This window comes from Desarmillaria tabescens (assembly GCF_030435595.1).
Source record: "Desarmillaria tabescens strain CCBAS 213 chromosome Unknown EV420scaffold_35, whole genome shotgun sequence".
In the NCBI taxonomy this organism is placed as follows: domain Eukaryota; kingdom Fungi; phylum Basidiomycota; class Agaricomycetes; order Agaricales; family Physalacriaceae; genus Desarmillaria; species Desarmillaria tabescens.
The window spans coordinates 247018-262458 of record NW_026848334.1 but is presented as its reverse complement, the minus strand read 5'-3'; the positions used below and the strand labels follow the sequence as shown (position 1 = coordinate 262458).

Here is a 15441-nt window from a genome sequence, read left to right as displayed (position 1 = left end):
CTTGTTTGGCGTTGGCGTCTGAACCTGTCCCGCCTTCTGCGATGAAACGATCAATTTTGTTTCTCCAAAAAAGTTGATTATTCATACAGCAATTAACAAAGACAAAGCATATTAGTGTCGCATTAATGGGCGCTTCCGAGCCCATGGGTACCAAACCTCCCAAACAATGTCTCGCCTACTCCCATGCCGATAATGATGGAGAGAATGAATCCCACCTGGAAGGTCCTGAAAGTCCAGGATCAGAAACTGCACACACGTCGAAGAGAAAATACCCACATGGCTGCCAACATGAATGTGAAAGACAAAGCAGACTGCAGCGCATGCATGGCACCCCTTGCCAGATCGTTCCTAAGAACAAACGGCGGTGCAGAGCGCAGTACGACAGACTTGAGGGTACCCGGCTCGGACTTGAGCGCCTCGACTTCGGAAGAGGAGTCGCGGTTCTTCCGTGCATAGAGTACCTGGGCCCTGGAAAGCTTTGTTAGCATAGGTGAATGGAACTAGATTGACTCGCAAACCTTCTTGCCCAGTGTCCTTCCATGACCCTCCTCATCGCCGCAAGCCAGCGGTCAATCAACGCCAACATGAAAAAGCCAATACATGCTCCAACCATCGCACCAGCACTCTTGGGGACCCAGCCCTCGAACAGCAGGATATCTCCCGGTGTGAAATGCAGGTACGGCACCATCATACCCGACATAAGCGTCGTGTCTCCCGACGTATCCATCCCTGTCATAGAATCCATACTAGACGTAGAATGCGCCAGAACAAGTGGTAGGAAGAGCGTCAGGAGGGAGAGCATCTTTAGCAACATCATGGACCAGTGGATAATGGGATCAAGTCCAAATTCACGGCTTGTGCAGGAACGTACAAACACACATAAACATGCAGGTTCCGGTGGTGCGAAAGGAGAGGAATATGAAGTCCGGAAGGATGCTGCATTCAATCTCTGGTATCGGGTCCTGTAGTCGACACTAATCTAGACACATCGTTTCCGAACAGAACGAACGACGAACGACAGACAGTGCTCGAAAACCAGATTGTAGGGGCTGCTGGACAACAGGATTCCCGAGTCATTCTCCGAGTAATAAACAACCGAAACGAGACCCGCGGATCTGAGTGCACCGGATGTCGTTGCCAGTGGCCAACGTGGAATAGCTCCTTTTGCCGGTCACGCGGTGACGGCTGACGAGAGCGAGATGACGAGAGTCCAGCGAGAGGGGAGGCCCAATCAGCGACGGCCAGCGAGAGATGCATGAGGTCTACATCGATCCTGGTATGGAATACGACTATCTGAGCCGGATCTGTGATGATCTTATTAGCAATGATAGACGACAGCGAGGACGGTGTACGACGCACCTGGGAAGGGTCACCAGACAAATACACCTCCTCATCGTGGTATCAAGACCTTAGGCGACGAGTCGCCCCAAACCCCTCCGGTCGACTTCATACCACATCCTACGGGATTCCAAGGTGTATATGGAGGACAATACGACCTATACAGTCACGGAATACAGATAGAAACAGATTCGCTATCCATGGCGAGGAGGAAAAGTCGCAGAGGAAGGCTGCGACAGCGGCTGGGAGGATGATGGTGGTTGAGAGGAGGAAAGCAAACAGAACAAATCCGGGCCCCACGAGTCCTTTTTGCGGTGGCGTGGGAATTCGATCATGAGCCTTTTGTTTCATTGGCTGAACATCACGTGGGACCAGCAGGGTTAAGTATTCGATTTCAACTTGATACTTACCTGTCCGGTCTTTCTCATATACGACTTGGATACGAGATTCCCTACTCTTTTATCTTCCAGTCTTTCAATGGGGGTGAAGGTGAGGAGGCAGAAGGACCAGTGAGTATTTTTGGTTCACATAAGTATGTCATTATCAAGTCGTATTGCGCGACATTGCATCGATGTTGGTATCGCTATCTAATATCAAGTGCGAAGAGTCTATAATCAGCAAACATTGCAATTTTTCCATGGGATAATGAATAAGTTTCTCTTACTACCAAGCTGAGAAGATCGTTTATTCATTTCACCGCCATACTTCTATCACTGTATAATCTACCATCTCCTCAGCTTTGTCGATAATTCCAGCTAACGTATGAAAACACCTTTCCCCAAGCTGTGAAACACATAACCTGCTGTCATATTTCACAGGATTGACTTTTTCCTCCCCATACAATCCCCAATTCACTGTCTCCTCCAAAGCACCCTGGACACTACTATCACTCAACAGCGCATGTAACCTCAAACACGCGTCCCTCATTCTCCCACGGAGCCTATCCCTGAGATCGCAGTCCGGCAAACTCAAGAGGAGATCCCTATGATACTCATACAACCAATAATGATACTCCTGATACCCAGGATTCCATTCAAAGAAGACTTCAACAGGAACTTCGACCATCCCCTCGCAATTAAGTGCGCAGAAGTACACAACCGTCGATGCGTAATCATCAAAGTCGACGAGACGGAAGTTGTTCGCATCAAAGATCTTGAGAGCGATGGCAGTAGAATAGTTCATGATGAACTCAAGACTGTCTTCTCCTAATTCAGTTTTCCGGTACGGGGAAGCCTCGTCTATCTTCGCACGGATAGCATCTTGATATCGCTGACGACATCGATACCCGATAACAACCGAGCATAGGAGGGCGTTTACTAATTACCAAAATATCAAGCCCCGCTGAAGCTCGTTACGACAAGGGAAACACTTACGACACATAAAAGCATGGAAGCCTCCGAACTTTCCACGGGCATCATTCCTGATTGACGGTGCCCTCAGTGTAGGATGCCATCTACGGTCGCTCCAATTCTTATCCAGCTGGGCATTAGAGAACGCCAGTGAGGTAAGTCGATGCCTATGAGGAGCAGCGAGAGTGTCAGGTACGATCACAGATGAAGCCCGGCATACGAGGAGGGCGCGGAATGGCAGACTCTGAGCGCGAAGGTGGGGTTGCATGAGACCTGGACAGATCCAGTAGCGAAAACCGACCGTATGCATGTGTATGAAGGGAGAAGAGAAAGACTACTCGTCAGTCAAGATCGTTTATCAATCTGGAGCCGTGACTCAGACTGTGGCTGTTCAAGTTTTTGTCAATGTTAAGCGCTCGGCAGGGTATAAGGCGCTAGAGCTGCTATCAGATCTGGTATTTGACCACGAAAGACAGGAAGGCGTAAATGAAGGACGAGTTGTGGTGGCTGTAGAAATTGAAGACGGGATCCGGGCCGATAAGCCGACGTGCCCAAAATTTCAATTTGAGACCACCGCTTTTCCTACTACTATGATGCCGATGGCAACAAAATAAACTCCCCTCCCCCTTCATATTAAAGCTTAGTCTCGTGGGTACCCTCAGCGTGCAGACTGTCATGATCCCATCCTCTACGGATGATTCAACCCTGACAGATAGCCGCCCTTGTCATGTCGTATTCATAATGGCGGATTGGCGCCCAGTCGCCACATTTTTGAAGGGCATCATGCAACTTATTCTGTTCACATTCTGGAGGAGTGGTTAACTTCGAACATGACGCATGTCGCAGCTCACAGCTCTGGTCACCAACACCAACATAAACGAGGCAAAACAGATGGAAGATCTAGTCCAAACCGCTCACGAGAGATGACGTTATCGATTATTTTAACTAGTGCTCTCTAATATCTCGAGATTTCTTCTGAATTCTCACGTGATTTCATAGTGCAGGACGAAAAAGCATCCGAAAACCAGGACTGTTACATCTATGTCGATGGAAAGAGCAGTGGGCTGGTTGGACGCCCAGTTTAATGGACACGGCGGTTCGGATTGACCCTTGACCAGGTGGAGGACGTGTCTCTGCAAAATTACGTTCAATCCGTGACAGAATCTGCTGTTCATCGGATGCCCGGTCTGTGTTGCGTTTGACGCGCTATTTGGGTATGCCCTGTCCATTTCTTCAACGTGTGATCGATATTTATCATCACTCATCTGTAGTTCACGGGCAGCTTGACGCGGACTGAAACTCGGAAGCGGCCATCTTTTGCTCTTTATGAATTCTTCGTGCTCTAGGCGAGACCGACTTGGTCGAGGGCGTGAACTCGTATACCCAAGACACAATGTCCGTTCACGGCGCTGACGATTTCTGGATGAACGAGAGCGACGTTCACGGGGAAAGGCTGAAGGTCGATCCTTCGGAGGGCGCAATACAAACGTCGAATTGCAGCATTACAGTGTCTGGCCGACGATTTTAGTCGATAAAATACTTGGGAACGCAATCTCTATGAATTGATACGAGAGAGTCGGAACTCCCAGGTTGCCTTGCACGCGAGCCGATATCTTTGGCATCTTGTCAATTTATTGCACCTGGCCATCTTGATACCTTGGAATTCTTCATCGTGGCTGTCATGGGAAATTTTCTCCACGTGGGCTACGTTAACGGTCACTCTACACGGCGTAAATTGTCATTACATATATTTCTCTTGAAACTAACAAACCTCTGACAGGGTGGGGAGGTCAGGTCGGACAAACGCTATACTCTATTCTGATCCACTTCGAGCCTCGAAAGCATGCATCGGTGCACGATCTATGCATAATAAAAAGCCCCATGATTGGTCTGTCGCCTCCAGTGCGTTACCAAAATGAATTTTGGGGGGCTAGGATAAGAACTTGAGAAGAACTTCGGAAGGAACGTCATTTCGCGATTTTCTTGATTGACGTTATTCCCGTCGGACAATCATCAGTAGTACTGGTTGCTGCATGCTATGGCACCCCTTGGAACCACTTAAATCCACGCGAACGGCCCGAGGCCGTGAAAGACTCGGTGCTAATTAAGTTTGCTCCGGGCACGTAGAATTTTGCGAGCGCACTTGCGAGCATGCGTTTGCGTTCGCGAGCATGCGTTTGTCACGCTTGCATTTGCGCGTGCGAGCATGACAAAGAACTTCTTGAGATTTCTTGTATGAAAATAGCACCAGAATTTAGTCAATGCTTTTAGATGCGGAGAGATATAATACCTTTTGACAAAGACAAGAAAGTTGAACGTTATATTGAGGTGATGCTCTCTCAAAGTTCAAAACCAAAACTCAAGAGCCAAAAAATCAAGCTATGAAGCGATTCTTTGACCCGATATATCCAGTAAATCAATAATCTATCTTAAAAGTGGTCGATAGAGGAGTCTAATCCCAAGAAAATTTGCGTAAGGCATGGATGGACTTGGAGGAAGGAAGTTGAAGAAGCTAAGTTAAATGTTGGTTGCTGGTCAGAGAGGGTCAAATTCAATAGCAGATATATCATAGGAATATCAAACGAGCACAGATGTGATGACTAGATGCCGATCGCTCAGAAATATCAGAAGTGACCAACAGTTAAGACGGTTCAACTCTAGCCGAACGCAAATGTTACACGTTGTCACAACTCCGTCACACTTGCGAGCCAATTGCGAGCCGCCGTTGCTCGCTTGCGTTTAATTTCCAACCGCATGCGTTATTTTCGAGAACGCATGCGTGCATCTACTTAAGGCTTGCGTTCGACTTTGGGATGCATGCGTGACATCTTTGTGAGATGCGTAAGCAAGTTTGGTTCATTTGAGAACCTGTTCATCCCACCAAGTTCAAAAAAGGGTAAGATTTCTTAGTCATTTCGAAGTGAAATGTCGCTGTGATGGAGAGATCTCTTTTTGTAACTAGCACCTATACATTTATAGCATTTTCGTATTATTCAACGGCTTTCCTGAGTCATAGTAAGTGACATTGACCTGGTGGGGCATATCCAGGAACTCGGAACAGTAAGTAAATGATCAAGATAAGACACAGTTTACTAGTGTCTTTAAGACAGCACTAAGTATTCATAGGCCATGCAAACAAACGTATCCATATGCGTGCAAATGCATGCAAGTTAAGTGCAAGCGAACGCAATTGAACTTGAGTTGAACGCAAATGAACCGCAGTTGAACGCAACTCGCAAGTGTCGCTCGCAAAATTCTCCTGGCCCGTTTGCTCCCGTTAGTGTTGATAAACAGTCCCCTTTTAGATATAAACCACTGCCTTTCGCGCTCTGTTCCCCACGGTGCCTGCGCTTTGGCTTTCCCTCGGACGATGTATTACCGACCAAATGTTCTTTTCCTTCGCTGCTGTTGCGTCCGTTGATGACTACGCGCGCACATAAACTCTCGCTTTCTTTAATTCCGGCAGATATTAAGATTCAATGAAGCAGATTCCTTCCGGTACTAATACTTGAATTCTTCCTCTGACCATATATGATATTACATCCCCTCCAAGAATAATAATACTTCTATCTCAATTCCGGATGCTCAGCAGTATATGGGATAGCTCTGTCTAGCTTCCGCCAAAGTAGCTCTCCGTCTGAACCGCCAAGTGGAGGGTTCATGCCATTCTCGTTCCATAGATCCCTCTGGAAAACGCGTCGAGATGAGTCTGGGAAAGTAGAGTAACACACGTTCTCGGCAACTCACGTCCATTTCTGTGATCTGTATTTCCCATCTGATTCCTCGCCCTTTCGTAAATGGCTCGATGGCTTTCTCGTATCGCTGCATGAAGTCTCTTTTGCGTTCGCGTCTGTAGGGTCTCCTCAGTATTTATCCTTGTCGCATTGTACAAAAACGACTTGCGATGGCAGATGTCGGGCAATGTGATGGATGGATATCCTCACAAAGTCAGTGGAGGACTTTCCGCTGACATAGAAGTTCTCCTCTGAAACCTCGATGAAGTTGACTACGACGTAGAAGCGTGGAAGACCAGCTTTGACGTATACTTCGGTCACAGCCTCGGCGATAGACCGTTTGTCGCAGGAACAGTAGAGCCCTTGGGGGACATAGAAACGATGGAAAGGCATAGATATGATAGAAACGGACACAGCGGTTCTTGTACGCTCATTTCGGAGTCCTTTTGTACTTGGACGGTTAATCACAGCCCTTCGGGTCTTGGCACAAGGTCTATTGCATATCTGAGATCGGATTCAACTGAAAATTCGGGTCACTAACGGCTTTCTGAAGTCCGTTTGAAATATACATGGCCCGATAAGCTCCAGTCGCGATGCTTTCACACTTTGGTATGGTCGGTGAGAGGAAGCCCGAGGCACATTTGTCGTAGCTCTTGAGGTGAATCAATAGTGGGTGATCAAGGATCGTGGCCTTAGCTTCTACCCTAAGGAGTCTGAGTATTTGGCGAGACTCTGGTCACCGGTGCGTTTTGAACTTTTTCAGCCTAGAAGCTGCTGATTTCTGTAAGTAGTTCAGCAAGTTCCGATGGCCGTACATCGTTGCGTTGAGTTTTCTCTGGGCGCGTGATGTCGAAGAATGATAGTTGCCTACCTCCCAGTTACTCAATGATGCACGCGTTATGCGTCCAAACTTGGAAACACCGCTCGAGTACCCCTATCCAGTTATGATAACATTCAAAATATCTCTTTGGGAAAGCCGCATAAGCCGGGATCGGTCCCGACAAGTATGAAGTACTCGATGGACGCGGCCCGGAAAGATATAAACAGAGCTGTAGCCTTCTAAGGAACATTATATTATGATTACAGGTAGCGATGTACAGGGCCCGGCTAGCCAGGCCAAGCCAAGCCCTCCAAAGCTGGGTCCTGGTGTCGGGCTTGAAGAGGGCTTAGGCTCACGCTTCGGATTCAGAAAGCCCAAGCCCAAGCCTCCTGGCTTAGGCCCGAGCTTTTGAGGATGTTGTAGCACTACAACTAGGCCTCATAAATGACTACATGGTAATTTTGTCGAAGCTCCATAGTCCCTCAGAAATATGCGGTTGCAAAATGACAATCAATATTTCCGTGACTAAGTAGTGCTCGATAATCCCCGAGGCTTCTGGGAAAGCTGCTATTCTCAAAGAAGAGGTAATAAAGGAAGTCAATATAGTAAGTAAAGCAGCAGATTTACAACATGAACCACTACCCCCTGAAAGACAAGACTACTATGGTCAATAATACACTCGACAACAAAAAGTTTATTATTTGAACTCAAAACATGGTTATCACTTCCTACTACCCAAGCCCTGGCCTGAGCCCGAGCCCGGTAGGGCTTGGGCTCAGGGCTCGGGCTTACAATATCGAAAGCCAGGCCCGCCTTAAGCCAAGCCCAAGCCCTAAAAGCCAGCCCGAGCCGGGCCCTGTACATCGCTAATTGCAGGATATAACTCCGCGGTCAGTGGCACAGTGCCGGTCACTGACAGATTCCCACAAGATTCATGGCTGCAGTTCACCCATTTGGCATCAGTGTGCCCCTTCATATGCATGATAACTCGGACATTCAGGGCAACGTGGAGCCTCGCGGGTTTCATGAAAGTAGATAAACTTGGTCTCCCGGAGATGAAGCCTAGAAGACCGACTTAATTTGAAGTGAACTCTATTGTCATCTACTAATTGGTGGGAAAGGTTGATAAAGCCCAATAATTGCTGTTATATATAAATTTCCCAGCTCGCATGCTTACTGATTTCAGAGATAATGTTGTGAACTTGAATTGAACTTCCCGCGAAAAGGGGCGATATTTGTCTATGCTTGCACTCAAGGCTATTGGCCTGCCTCAGTTTATGCTTGCGTCCCACTCTCCAAATTGACTGCTCGACCTGCAACAGGTCTGATCATTTCAAGGATTCGACGCTCATCTTCAATACCAACCTGGGCGGTGTGTTTGATTGGTTTAACGAAAACTTAGTACACTGATTCAGGTCGTAGGATTCCTTGTGACGACCGGTGTTTGGGGTGTTGTCAAGCGCGGCGGTCAAAAATGTTGCCAGGACGTCACTTGTTTTTCTTACACTCGATGTTGTGTGTTGTCTCAGGGCTTGGAATTTGGCGACACCGTCGCTTGGGTGATAACTCGTCTTCCTCTGATGTTGGCCTGTGCTGTGTACTGAGCATGGAGAATAGGTTTTGAATTGCGAATTGTAATCTACATTTTTTTTAAGAATCAATAGATGAACGGGGTCCCCTCCTTTCCCCTCAGCACTTGGCGTTTCTGGTTCTATCATTGGACCCTAGCATACAAGACTTTCGCCATGTATGAAATACTCCGTGACGGACATTCGGGCAGGAAATCATATTGGGGGTCCGGGACTAATTCTGCTTGAATTCTCCTGCTCGCGGACAGCCAGCCCTCAATATTCACAGCGTAATGTATGAACCCCTGACATCATACTTTTTCTCGCTCCATCCATTTTCACTCAGGGGTCACCGAGAAAATACCCCAAGGTAGATTTCCTGAGCTGGTATTAACCGTGTACCTTATCAACGTTCTAGATGTCGAGCCAGAACCTCTGCCCGCAATGCGGCTACAATTCACAAAAGTGTCTCATCAAGTTCCACCCCGTCAAACTGGCAGGTTCGCGTATGTCTGAACTACTGAAATCAAATTGCCCCCCTCTCGATACCGAACGTCTTCAGCTGGAGGAATTTATTGGTGAAAATCGTGGATTCGTAGCCAGTTTGCAGGAACGGGTCAGTCAAGCGCGGGCAGTGCTGGATGAACTCTTGGAAGAGGAGAGACGCGTTAAGGACATGATTGAATCGTGCAAGACCTTCATCCAGCCCATTCGTAGAATCCCAGAGGGTGTTATCCATGAGATTTTTTCGAAGTTCTGCGATACTAAAAGGGAGGGAAAGGATTCATTGGACAAGAAATTTGCCCCACTGGTTCTTTCGCAGGTCTGCAGGGACTGGAGGAACGTTGCGGTATCGACATCTCGACTCCGGTCCTTTATAACGCTGGACTTTGACTGGTATCGTGACGAGCTGGCATGCCAGTATCTCCTTCAGACATATCTTCTACGTTCTGGGAAGCACGATATCACGCTCTCCATACACAGCAACAGCGATATTTCAAGGAGTCATCTTATTTCTGTTCTTCTCTTATGCGCCCCACGGTGGACCAATCTTTCATTGTCTATTCCCTATGATTCACTACACGCCTTTTCGGCAGCCAGAGGTTCCGTTAATCGTTTGAACCGACTTTCCATTGAGTTCGTTGGCAACGTTCCTGGGTTAAGCGTAAGGTTGGCCATGTCCGTATTTAACACCTTCGAGTACGCTCCACTGCTCCGAAGCTTCTCTCTGAAAGGAGTACTCAGAGGCGTCGAGCAGATGAACCTACCATGGTCTCAGCTCACCGAGTACAGTGGAAATGATTGGACGAGTGGCTATATTGATATCTTGAAGCGAGCGCAGGATATGGAGAGCGCTTCCTTACAATGCCACGATGACTCGGAATTCGAAGGGATGTTCCCTTCCTTATCTCACCGACGTCTTCGTGTGCTTCATGTACACGAAGAGGAAGAGAATCTGGATATAGAAGACATCCTTTCCGAAGGAGGGATCGTCCACTTTCTTTTGCATGTGGAGTTTCCCGCTCTGGAGTCTCTGAAGATGACGTACGTCCATCCGTATAATGTTCAAGTCCCCAAGTCCCTACTCGGCTCGACCGCGCGCGGCTTGAAGTCCCTTTCCATCGATTCGCCAATCATCCTTTCTTCCAGAGCACAAGCTGATTTACTCAACCTTCTCAGAACAACAGTGTCACTTTCGAGCTTCTCAATGACTTGGTGGTCGATACATGCCAACCCTCAAGGCGACGGGTTATTTTTATGGCTCAACAGGAACATCAACCCCGATGTCGTTCCGAGACTCGCCTCACTAGCTGTCCGGTTTATAAATAGAGAGCCGTATTTGTCGTCTTCATTCGTTGATATGGTGCAGTCTCGGAGGTACGCTGCGTTTGTCGGTACCTTTTTCCATAACACCGGTAGAGACGAACGTGGCTGGGCGTTGGAAGGATATGTGTGATGAAGGCTTCGTCACTTATGAGGTCGAGCCGTACTAGCTTTCTTACGTTCGATTTAAGAACGTATACATATCCAGAGTATTATTCGAGCGAGGACAGTGTTGTGTGAGGCGAGGGATGTGTACAGGTTCAAGTTCACAAAGCTTGGCCAAGGCGACTATGAAATTGAAGGCATACATCTCTACGGCCTATGGGTGAGGTACCGAGAGTCGTCAAAACTCAGTTGAGTTACTATGGGTGAAAGACTCGACGCGTTGAGATATTCATCGCAGACCCGGCGTACGGAATGTGGAGAGAATCTGCCAGTATGTGACATGAGCGATGATTAAGGATACTGAGTGGATTGGAAACGAGAATAATTGTCAGATATTTTGTTGCATTTGAATGCGGCCATACGAGAGATGAAGGGCATCTTGGAAGTGACTTCCTTCTAACCTCGATCAATCTGCAGCCGGCCCTCGAGAGATATTTCAGGAGCCGAGTACGTACCCCTAACAAGCTCCTTCGGACTATCGATCCGCGGTCAACAATCTTTCAGTTAAATCACTCACTGGCTAGAAAGAGTCTGCTTCAAAGGTAAACCATTGCATCTCACGGTAATCCTTCGATCTGAACATTACGGTAGATGTCTGCCTTTGTTCATTGCCCACGATGCGGTTACAACGGACAGGACAACCTTCCTCTTTCATTCGAAACTGTCCATCTAGCAGCTGTGCGAATGGCTGAACTATCAAAGTCAAACAACCCACCTCTTCAAGCCGAACGTGCTCATCTGGAGAGTGTTATAAGCGAAGGCCGCGGGTTTTTAGTCGGACTGCAGGAACGGATAGTGTTGGGATTTACAACTTCAAGCTTGTACTAGAAGATTCCCGAAGCTTCGGCTTACTCATTTGTCACGATACTTAGATATATTTAGTTACTTTGGTAGAATATTCTAGATACATTTCGTAGTATATAAGGAGCTCATTAGGAGCTCTAGTAGCTAACAATTCAGTATTATACCTACTGCAAGCCTCCCACTGCAATAATTCCAACAGATAGCTCAAGCACGTGCTGCACTTGACCTGCTTTTGGATGAGGAAAAGCGGGTCGAAGACATGCTCGAGTCCTGCAAGACAATTGTACGCCCCATCCGTAGGATCCCAGAGGATATCATACGCGAAATCTTCTTGACGTGCTTCGAGCGAGTCGAAATGGAGGGGAAGGATTCATTAGATGGGAGCTTCGAGCCGTTGGTTCTCTCACAGATCTGCAGCGATTGGAGGAGCATCGCGCTGTCGACATCTCGGCTTTGGTCATCCATTAAGCTGGATTTTGACCTGTATCGCAACGAGCTGGCGTGCCAGTATCTTCTCCAGACATATCTTCTACGGTCTGGGACGCATGATATTACGCTCTCCATACACAGTACGAAGGAGATTGCAGGGAGCCATCTGATTCCTGTTCTTCTTTTATGCGCCCCTCGTTGGACCAACGTTTCATTGTCCATTCCCTACGATTCACTACACGCTTTCTCGGCTGCCAGAGGATCCCTCCATCGTTTGAATCGACTTTCCATCGAGTTCGTCGGCCGCGTTCCTGGATTACCCGTAGGATTGGCCAAACCTATATTTGACGCTTTCGAGTACGCTCCACTGCTTCGCAGCTTTTCTCTCAAAGGAGTATCAAGAAGTGTCAGACAGATAAACATACCATGGTCGCAGCTCACCGAGTATAATGGAAACGATTGGACGAGCTGCTATATCGAAATTCTGAAGCTCGCACCGGATATGGAGAGCGCTTCCCTTCAATGTGATGAGCACTCGGAGTTTGACGAGACGCCCCCTCTTTCATCTCACGAACGCCTGCGTACACTTCATGTTCACGAAGTCGAAGAGGATCCAGATTCTCCTATCATTCCTGAGGGAGGTATTATTCGTCTTCTTTCGCATATAGAGTTTCCTGCTTTGGAGTGTCTGAGCATGGCGTACGCCAATCCATATATTCACATTCCTACTTCTCTGCACGGCTCGACCGCTAGGAACTTGAAATCCTTGTCGATCGATATGCCATTCCTCATATTACCGGAAACGCAAGATGATTTAATCAGTCTTCTCAGAACAACAGCATCGCTTTCCAGCTTATCAATGAACTATCGGCTGGTACCTACCAACCCTGAGAACAAGAGACTACTTCTCGGGCTGAACGCGAATATTAACCCCGATGTCGTTCCGAGACTGACCTCGCTGGCCGTACAGTTCACAAATAAAGAACCGTATTTGCCGCCTTTATTTGTTGACATGGTGCAGTCTCGGAGGAATGCTGGGCCTACACGCACAGCATTGCAGAAACTTCGTCTGTCGAAACCCTTTGTCATACCACCGGTCGATCCTGATGTGGCCGCGCGCTGGAAGGATATTTGCGATGAAGGCTTTATCATGTATGGGATGGAGTAGTAGCGGTCTCATGTTCGATTTCGGGGCATGTATAGTAAAAGAGTAAATAATGGAATCGTAGAAAGCATTGTTCGACGAGAATTGGTATCATGAAGACTTCACAAAGTCGGGTGGAAAATAACATATTACGAGAGTGTATCGTCGCTTTTATCACCAAGAGCGGAACTTGATAGCGGCTCTCTAGATCTAAACGAGTTGGTTTGCATTGGAACACGGGCTGGATGCAAGTAAACTGAAGATCCTCGCGTCATCACTGATCGACGCGGATCCTCTGGACGAGCCTGTCCCAAAGCAACTCTAGCGACGATGAGAGTTGGAGCGATTCCCTTTAAACACATCAACCTAGGGAAACAGAAAGAGGAGGATGTGAACATACGGTGACGGATGAAAGTATCACTTGTGGATATGGCGCCGTCAGATCGTCCCGTACGAGATAAATGAGGAGGAGGATGAGCGTGAGTGCATAGAGCGCTGACGACTCGATGAGAATCGCTATGACTCGGTGGTAGGTGTATAAATTGGTCTTCGGCCCACTCGGGGCTTCAGTGGTCAGCATCGGATAGAGGATTAGAGTCGTGCATATGATTGTCGTGCTGAGGGTCATGGAATAGTATGCTATCGCCCAGTCGGTGCCGCCTATAACGTCTTGGAATGGATGTGTTCCGAGGGCGTCGAGGTTCTGTAAGATGTAGAGGATGTTGAAGACTGGTAGGAGGAGGATGTCAGGGGAAATAATTGAAGAACTAGGAAAATCTGACTTGTGCCGCCGATGGTACAGAGAACGGGTAAGATGATCATCCGCCATTTGTGGCCCCAGAAGGTCCAACATCGCCAAATCTGATCAGTACTTTCAGTACCAGTCATAGATAGTTATTGAGGAGACGTCGCACCATGATACCATTCGCTATCAGGATGTTCACGCTCGATGTTACAGAGTATGTAGCTCGAGCAGGGAGAGTATTGCGGGAGGCGAGGGCCATGTACACGTACAAGTGTTCTGGCCCGTAGACAACGAATGCCGATCTTACTAGCTTCCAACGGAAGGCGAGATGCACCGTTGCTAGGGTATACATAACGAAAAGCACCAAGAAGAGGACGTTACGGTGGATGAATTTCTGTGTGTTGTGTTTCGAGACTGGTGATAGACATGAGTTGAAGGAAAACTGAAGAATGAATGGACAGACTCACAAAGTTTGGTCAAGGCGACGATGAAAATGAAGGTATACATCCCTACGGCCTGCAGGTGAGGTTGGAGTCGTCAAAAATGAATCACGCCTACCATGTGTGAAAGACTCGACGAATGTCGCGTTAAGATATTCATCGCAGATCCTGCGTATGAAATCTGAAGACAGTCCGTCAGTAGTATCCGACATGGGCGATGGTCAATGACAATGAGGTAGTTGGAAGCGAGAATAAATACTGTTCGTTGACTTGAGAATGCCGTACGAGAAATGGAGATTTTCTCGGAAAAATGCTGGCTCCTCGGCAATGACAGGCTAGTGTGACGAGCTGGATGATAGATCCCTCTTAAGGGAAGATTTGAAAATGGAACATTACCTCACAGACAAGAACAGGGTGTAATCGATGGCAACAAGCCTCAGAAGCTCGATCCGTACTCTGTAGAGCGCTTGTATCTGCAGCGAAGACTTGAAGACCTTAGACCAGTCCGGATCCTTTGCCAGTGCTAGCCTCTTCAGACTTCAACAGTGAGCTGAGTGAATTCAAGCGCAGAGGGACTAGAGTATATTGAGGGGGCTGAATGTAGCAGTGCATAGTAGTAAATCTCAAGAATTTCGAGACTCAATTCGCTGAAGAAGGGGAGTATTGAGCGTTTGTGCTGGAAGTTCGGCACAGTAACGAGTTGAATCGAGTTCGGTTGCTGCGGCCCGCGGTCAATGACGGAGCGCGACTTCGAAGTCTGAATGAGGATCGGCCTCTCGGCACGAACAGTTGGTCTTTCCTACCGCCATCACTGTCTGGCTTCACTCTGCAGGATACAACATATTCTGCTCCTGGTACGTTGGTCCTAGAAAATTTTTTGTTGAATTGCTCATTAACAGCTCGTCTTCAGAAGGAGACATTCAGCAACGACGGCAGATGGTGGCGCAGTACGGTCATACCCATACTCAGGATACCATAATGACAGAATTGGACGAATGGTAGAACGGATAACGAAGGAAACCGGTGATCTGTGAGCAAATGCTCGCTCGGCGCGATGACAAGCTCTCATCATTCATTTCGT

At 47.8% G+C, this 15441-nt stretch overlaps 6 protein-coding genes across 6 annotated transcripts; 2 read left to right on the top strand and 4 right to left on the bottom strand.

Moving 5' to 3' along the window:
• Window positions 1-122: 122 nt before the first annotated feature.
• EV420DRAFT_1274699 (CTR copper uptake transporter) lies at window positions 123-736 on the bottom strand (the record flags this gene model as incomplete). The annotated part of the gene is made up of 3 exons (XM_060467854.1): window positions 123-225; window positions 277-468; window positions 519-736. The coding sequence occupies 3 exons, from the start codon at window positions 734-736 to the stop codon at window positions 123-125; spliced, it is 513 nt and encodes a 170-aa protein (XP_060327391.1).
• Window positions 737-1920: 1184 nt separating this feature from the next.
• EV420DRAFT_1562155 (uncharacterized protein) lies at window positions 1921-3215 on the bottom strand. The gene is made up of 2 exons (XM_060473887.1): window positions 2712-3215; window positions 1921-2654 (listed from the first exon to the last, which is right to left on the bottom strand). Exons 1-2 carry the CDS (start codon window positions 2995-2997, stop codon window positions 2032-2034), a joined length of 909 nt encoding a protein of 302 aa, XP_060327390.1. The 5' UTR covers window positions 2998-3215; the 3' UTR covers window positions 1921-2031.
• Window positions 3216-6253: 3038 nt separating this feature from the next.
• EV420DRAFT_1750316 (putative oxalocrotonate tautomerase enzyme-domain-containing protein) lies at window positions 6254-6908 on the bottom strand (the record flags this gene model as incomplete). The annotated part of the gene is made up of 3 exons (XM_060480323.1): window positions 6648-6908; window positions 6435-6537; window positions 6254-6373 (listed from the first exon to the last, which is right to left on the bottom strand). Exons 1-3 carry the CDS (start codon window positions 6812-6814, stop codon window positions 6254-6256), a joined length of 390 nt encoding a protein of 129 aa, XP_060327389.1. The 5' UTR covers window positions 6815-6908.
• A 2055-nt stretch (window positions 6909-8963) lies between these two features.
• On the top strand, window positions 8964-11063 carry EV420DRAFT_1766608 (uncharacterized protein). Its single transcript, XM_060480884.1, has 2 exons — window positions 8964-9179; window positions 9228-11063. The coding sequence occupies exon 2, from the start codon at window positions 9228-9230 to the stop codon at window positions 10764-10766; it is 1539 nt and encodes a 512-aa protein (XP_060327388.1). The 5' UTR covers window positions 8964-9179; the 3' UTR covers window positions 10767-11063.
• Window positions 11064-11743: 680 nt separating this feature from the next.
• Window positions 11744-13261, top strand: EV420DRAFT_737841 (uncharacterized protein). The gene has a single exon (XM_060483268.1). It carries the CDS (start codon window positions 11862-11864, stop codon window positions 13197-13199), a length of 1338 nt encoding a protein of 445 aa, XP_060327387.1. The 5' UTR covers window positions 11744-11861; the 3' UTR covers window positions 13200-13261.
• Window positions 13262-14732, bottom strand: EV420DRAFT_737840 (uncharacterized protein). Its single transcript, XM_060483267.1, has 6 exons — window positions 14479-14732; window positions 14388-14429; window positions 14090-14334; window positions 13958-14036; window positions 13576-13904; window positions 13262-13525 (listed from the first exon to the last, which is right to left on the bottom strand). Exons 1-6 carry the CDS (start codon window positions 14570-14572, stop codon window positions 13325-13327), a joined length of 990 nt encoding a protein of 329 aa, XP_060327386.1. The 5' UTR covers window positions 14573-14732; the 3' UTR covers window positions 13262-13324.
• Window positions 14733-15441: the final 709 nt, after the last annotated feature.

Bases quoted from the DNA above. Each gene is read 5' to 3' on its own strand.
- EV420DRAFT_1562155 (XM_060473887.1), bottom strand. From the start codon at position 2,997: ATGCATACGGTCGGTTTTCGCTACTGGATCTGTCCAGGTCTCATGCAA. The intron at 2,655-2,711 runs GTAAGTGTTTCC...TTTGGTAATTAG, and splicing joins CTTCCATGCTTTTATGTGTC to TAAACGCCCTCCTATGCTCG.
- EV420DRAFT_1766608 (XM_060480884.1), top strand. From the start codon at position 9,228: ATGTCGAGCCAGAACCTCTGCCCGCAATGCGGCTACAATTCACAAAAG.
- EV420DRAFT_737841 (XM_060483268.1), top strand. From the start codon at position 11,862: ATGCTCGAGTCCTGCAAGACAATTGTACGCCCCATCCGTAGGATCCCA.
- EV420DRAFT_737840 (XM_060483267.1), bottom strand. From the start codon at position 14,572: ATGTCGGATACTACTGACGGACTGTCTTCAGATTTCATACGCAGGATC. The intron at 14,430-14,478 runs GTAGGCGTGATT...TGCAGGCCGTAG, and splicing joins CGTCGAGTCTTTCACACATG to GGATGTATACCTTCATTTTC. The intron at 13,526-13,575 runs GTATGTTCACAT...ATGTGTTTAAAG, and splicing joins TGATACTTTCATCCGTCACC to GGAATCGCTCCAACTCTCAT.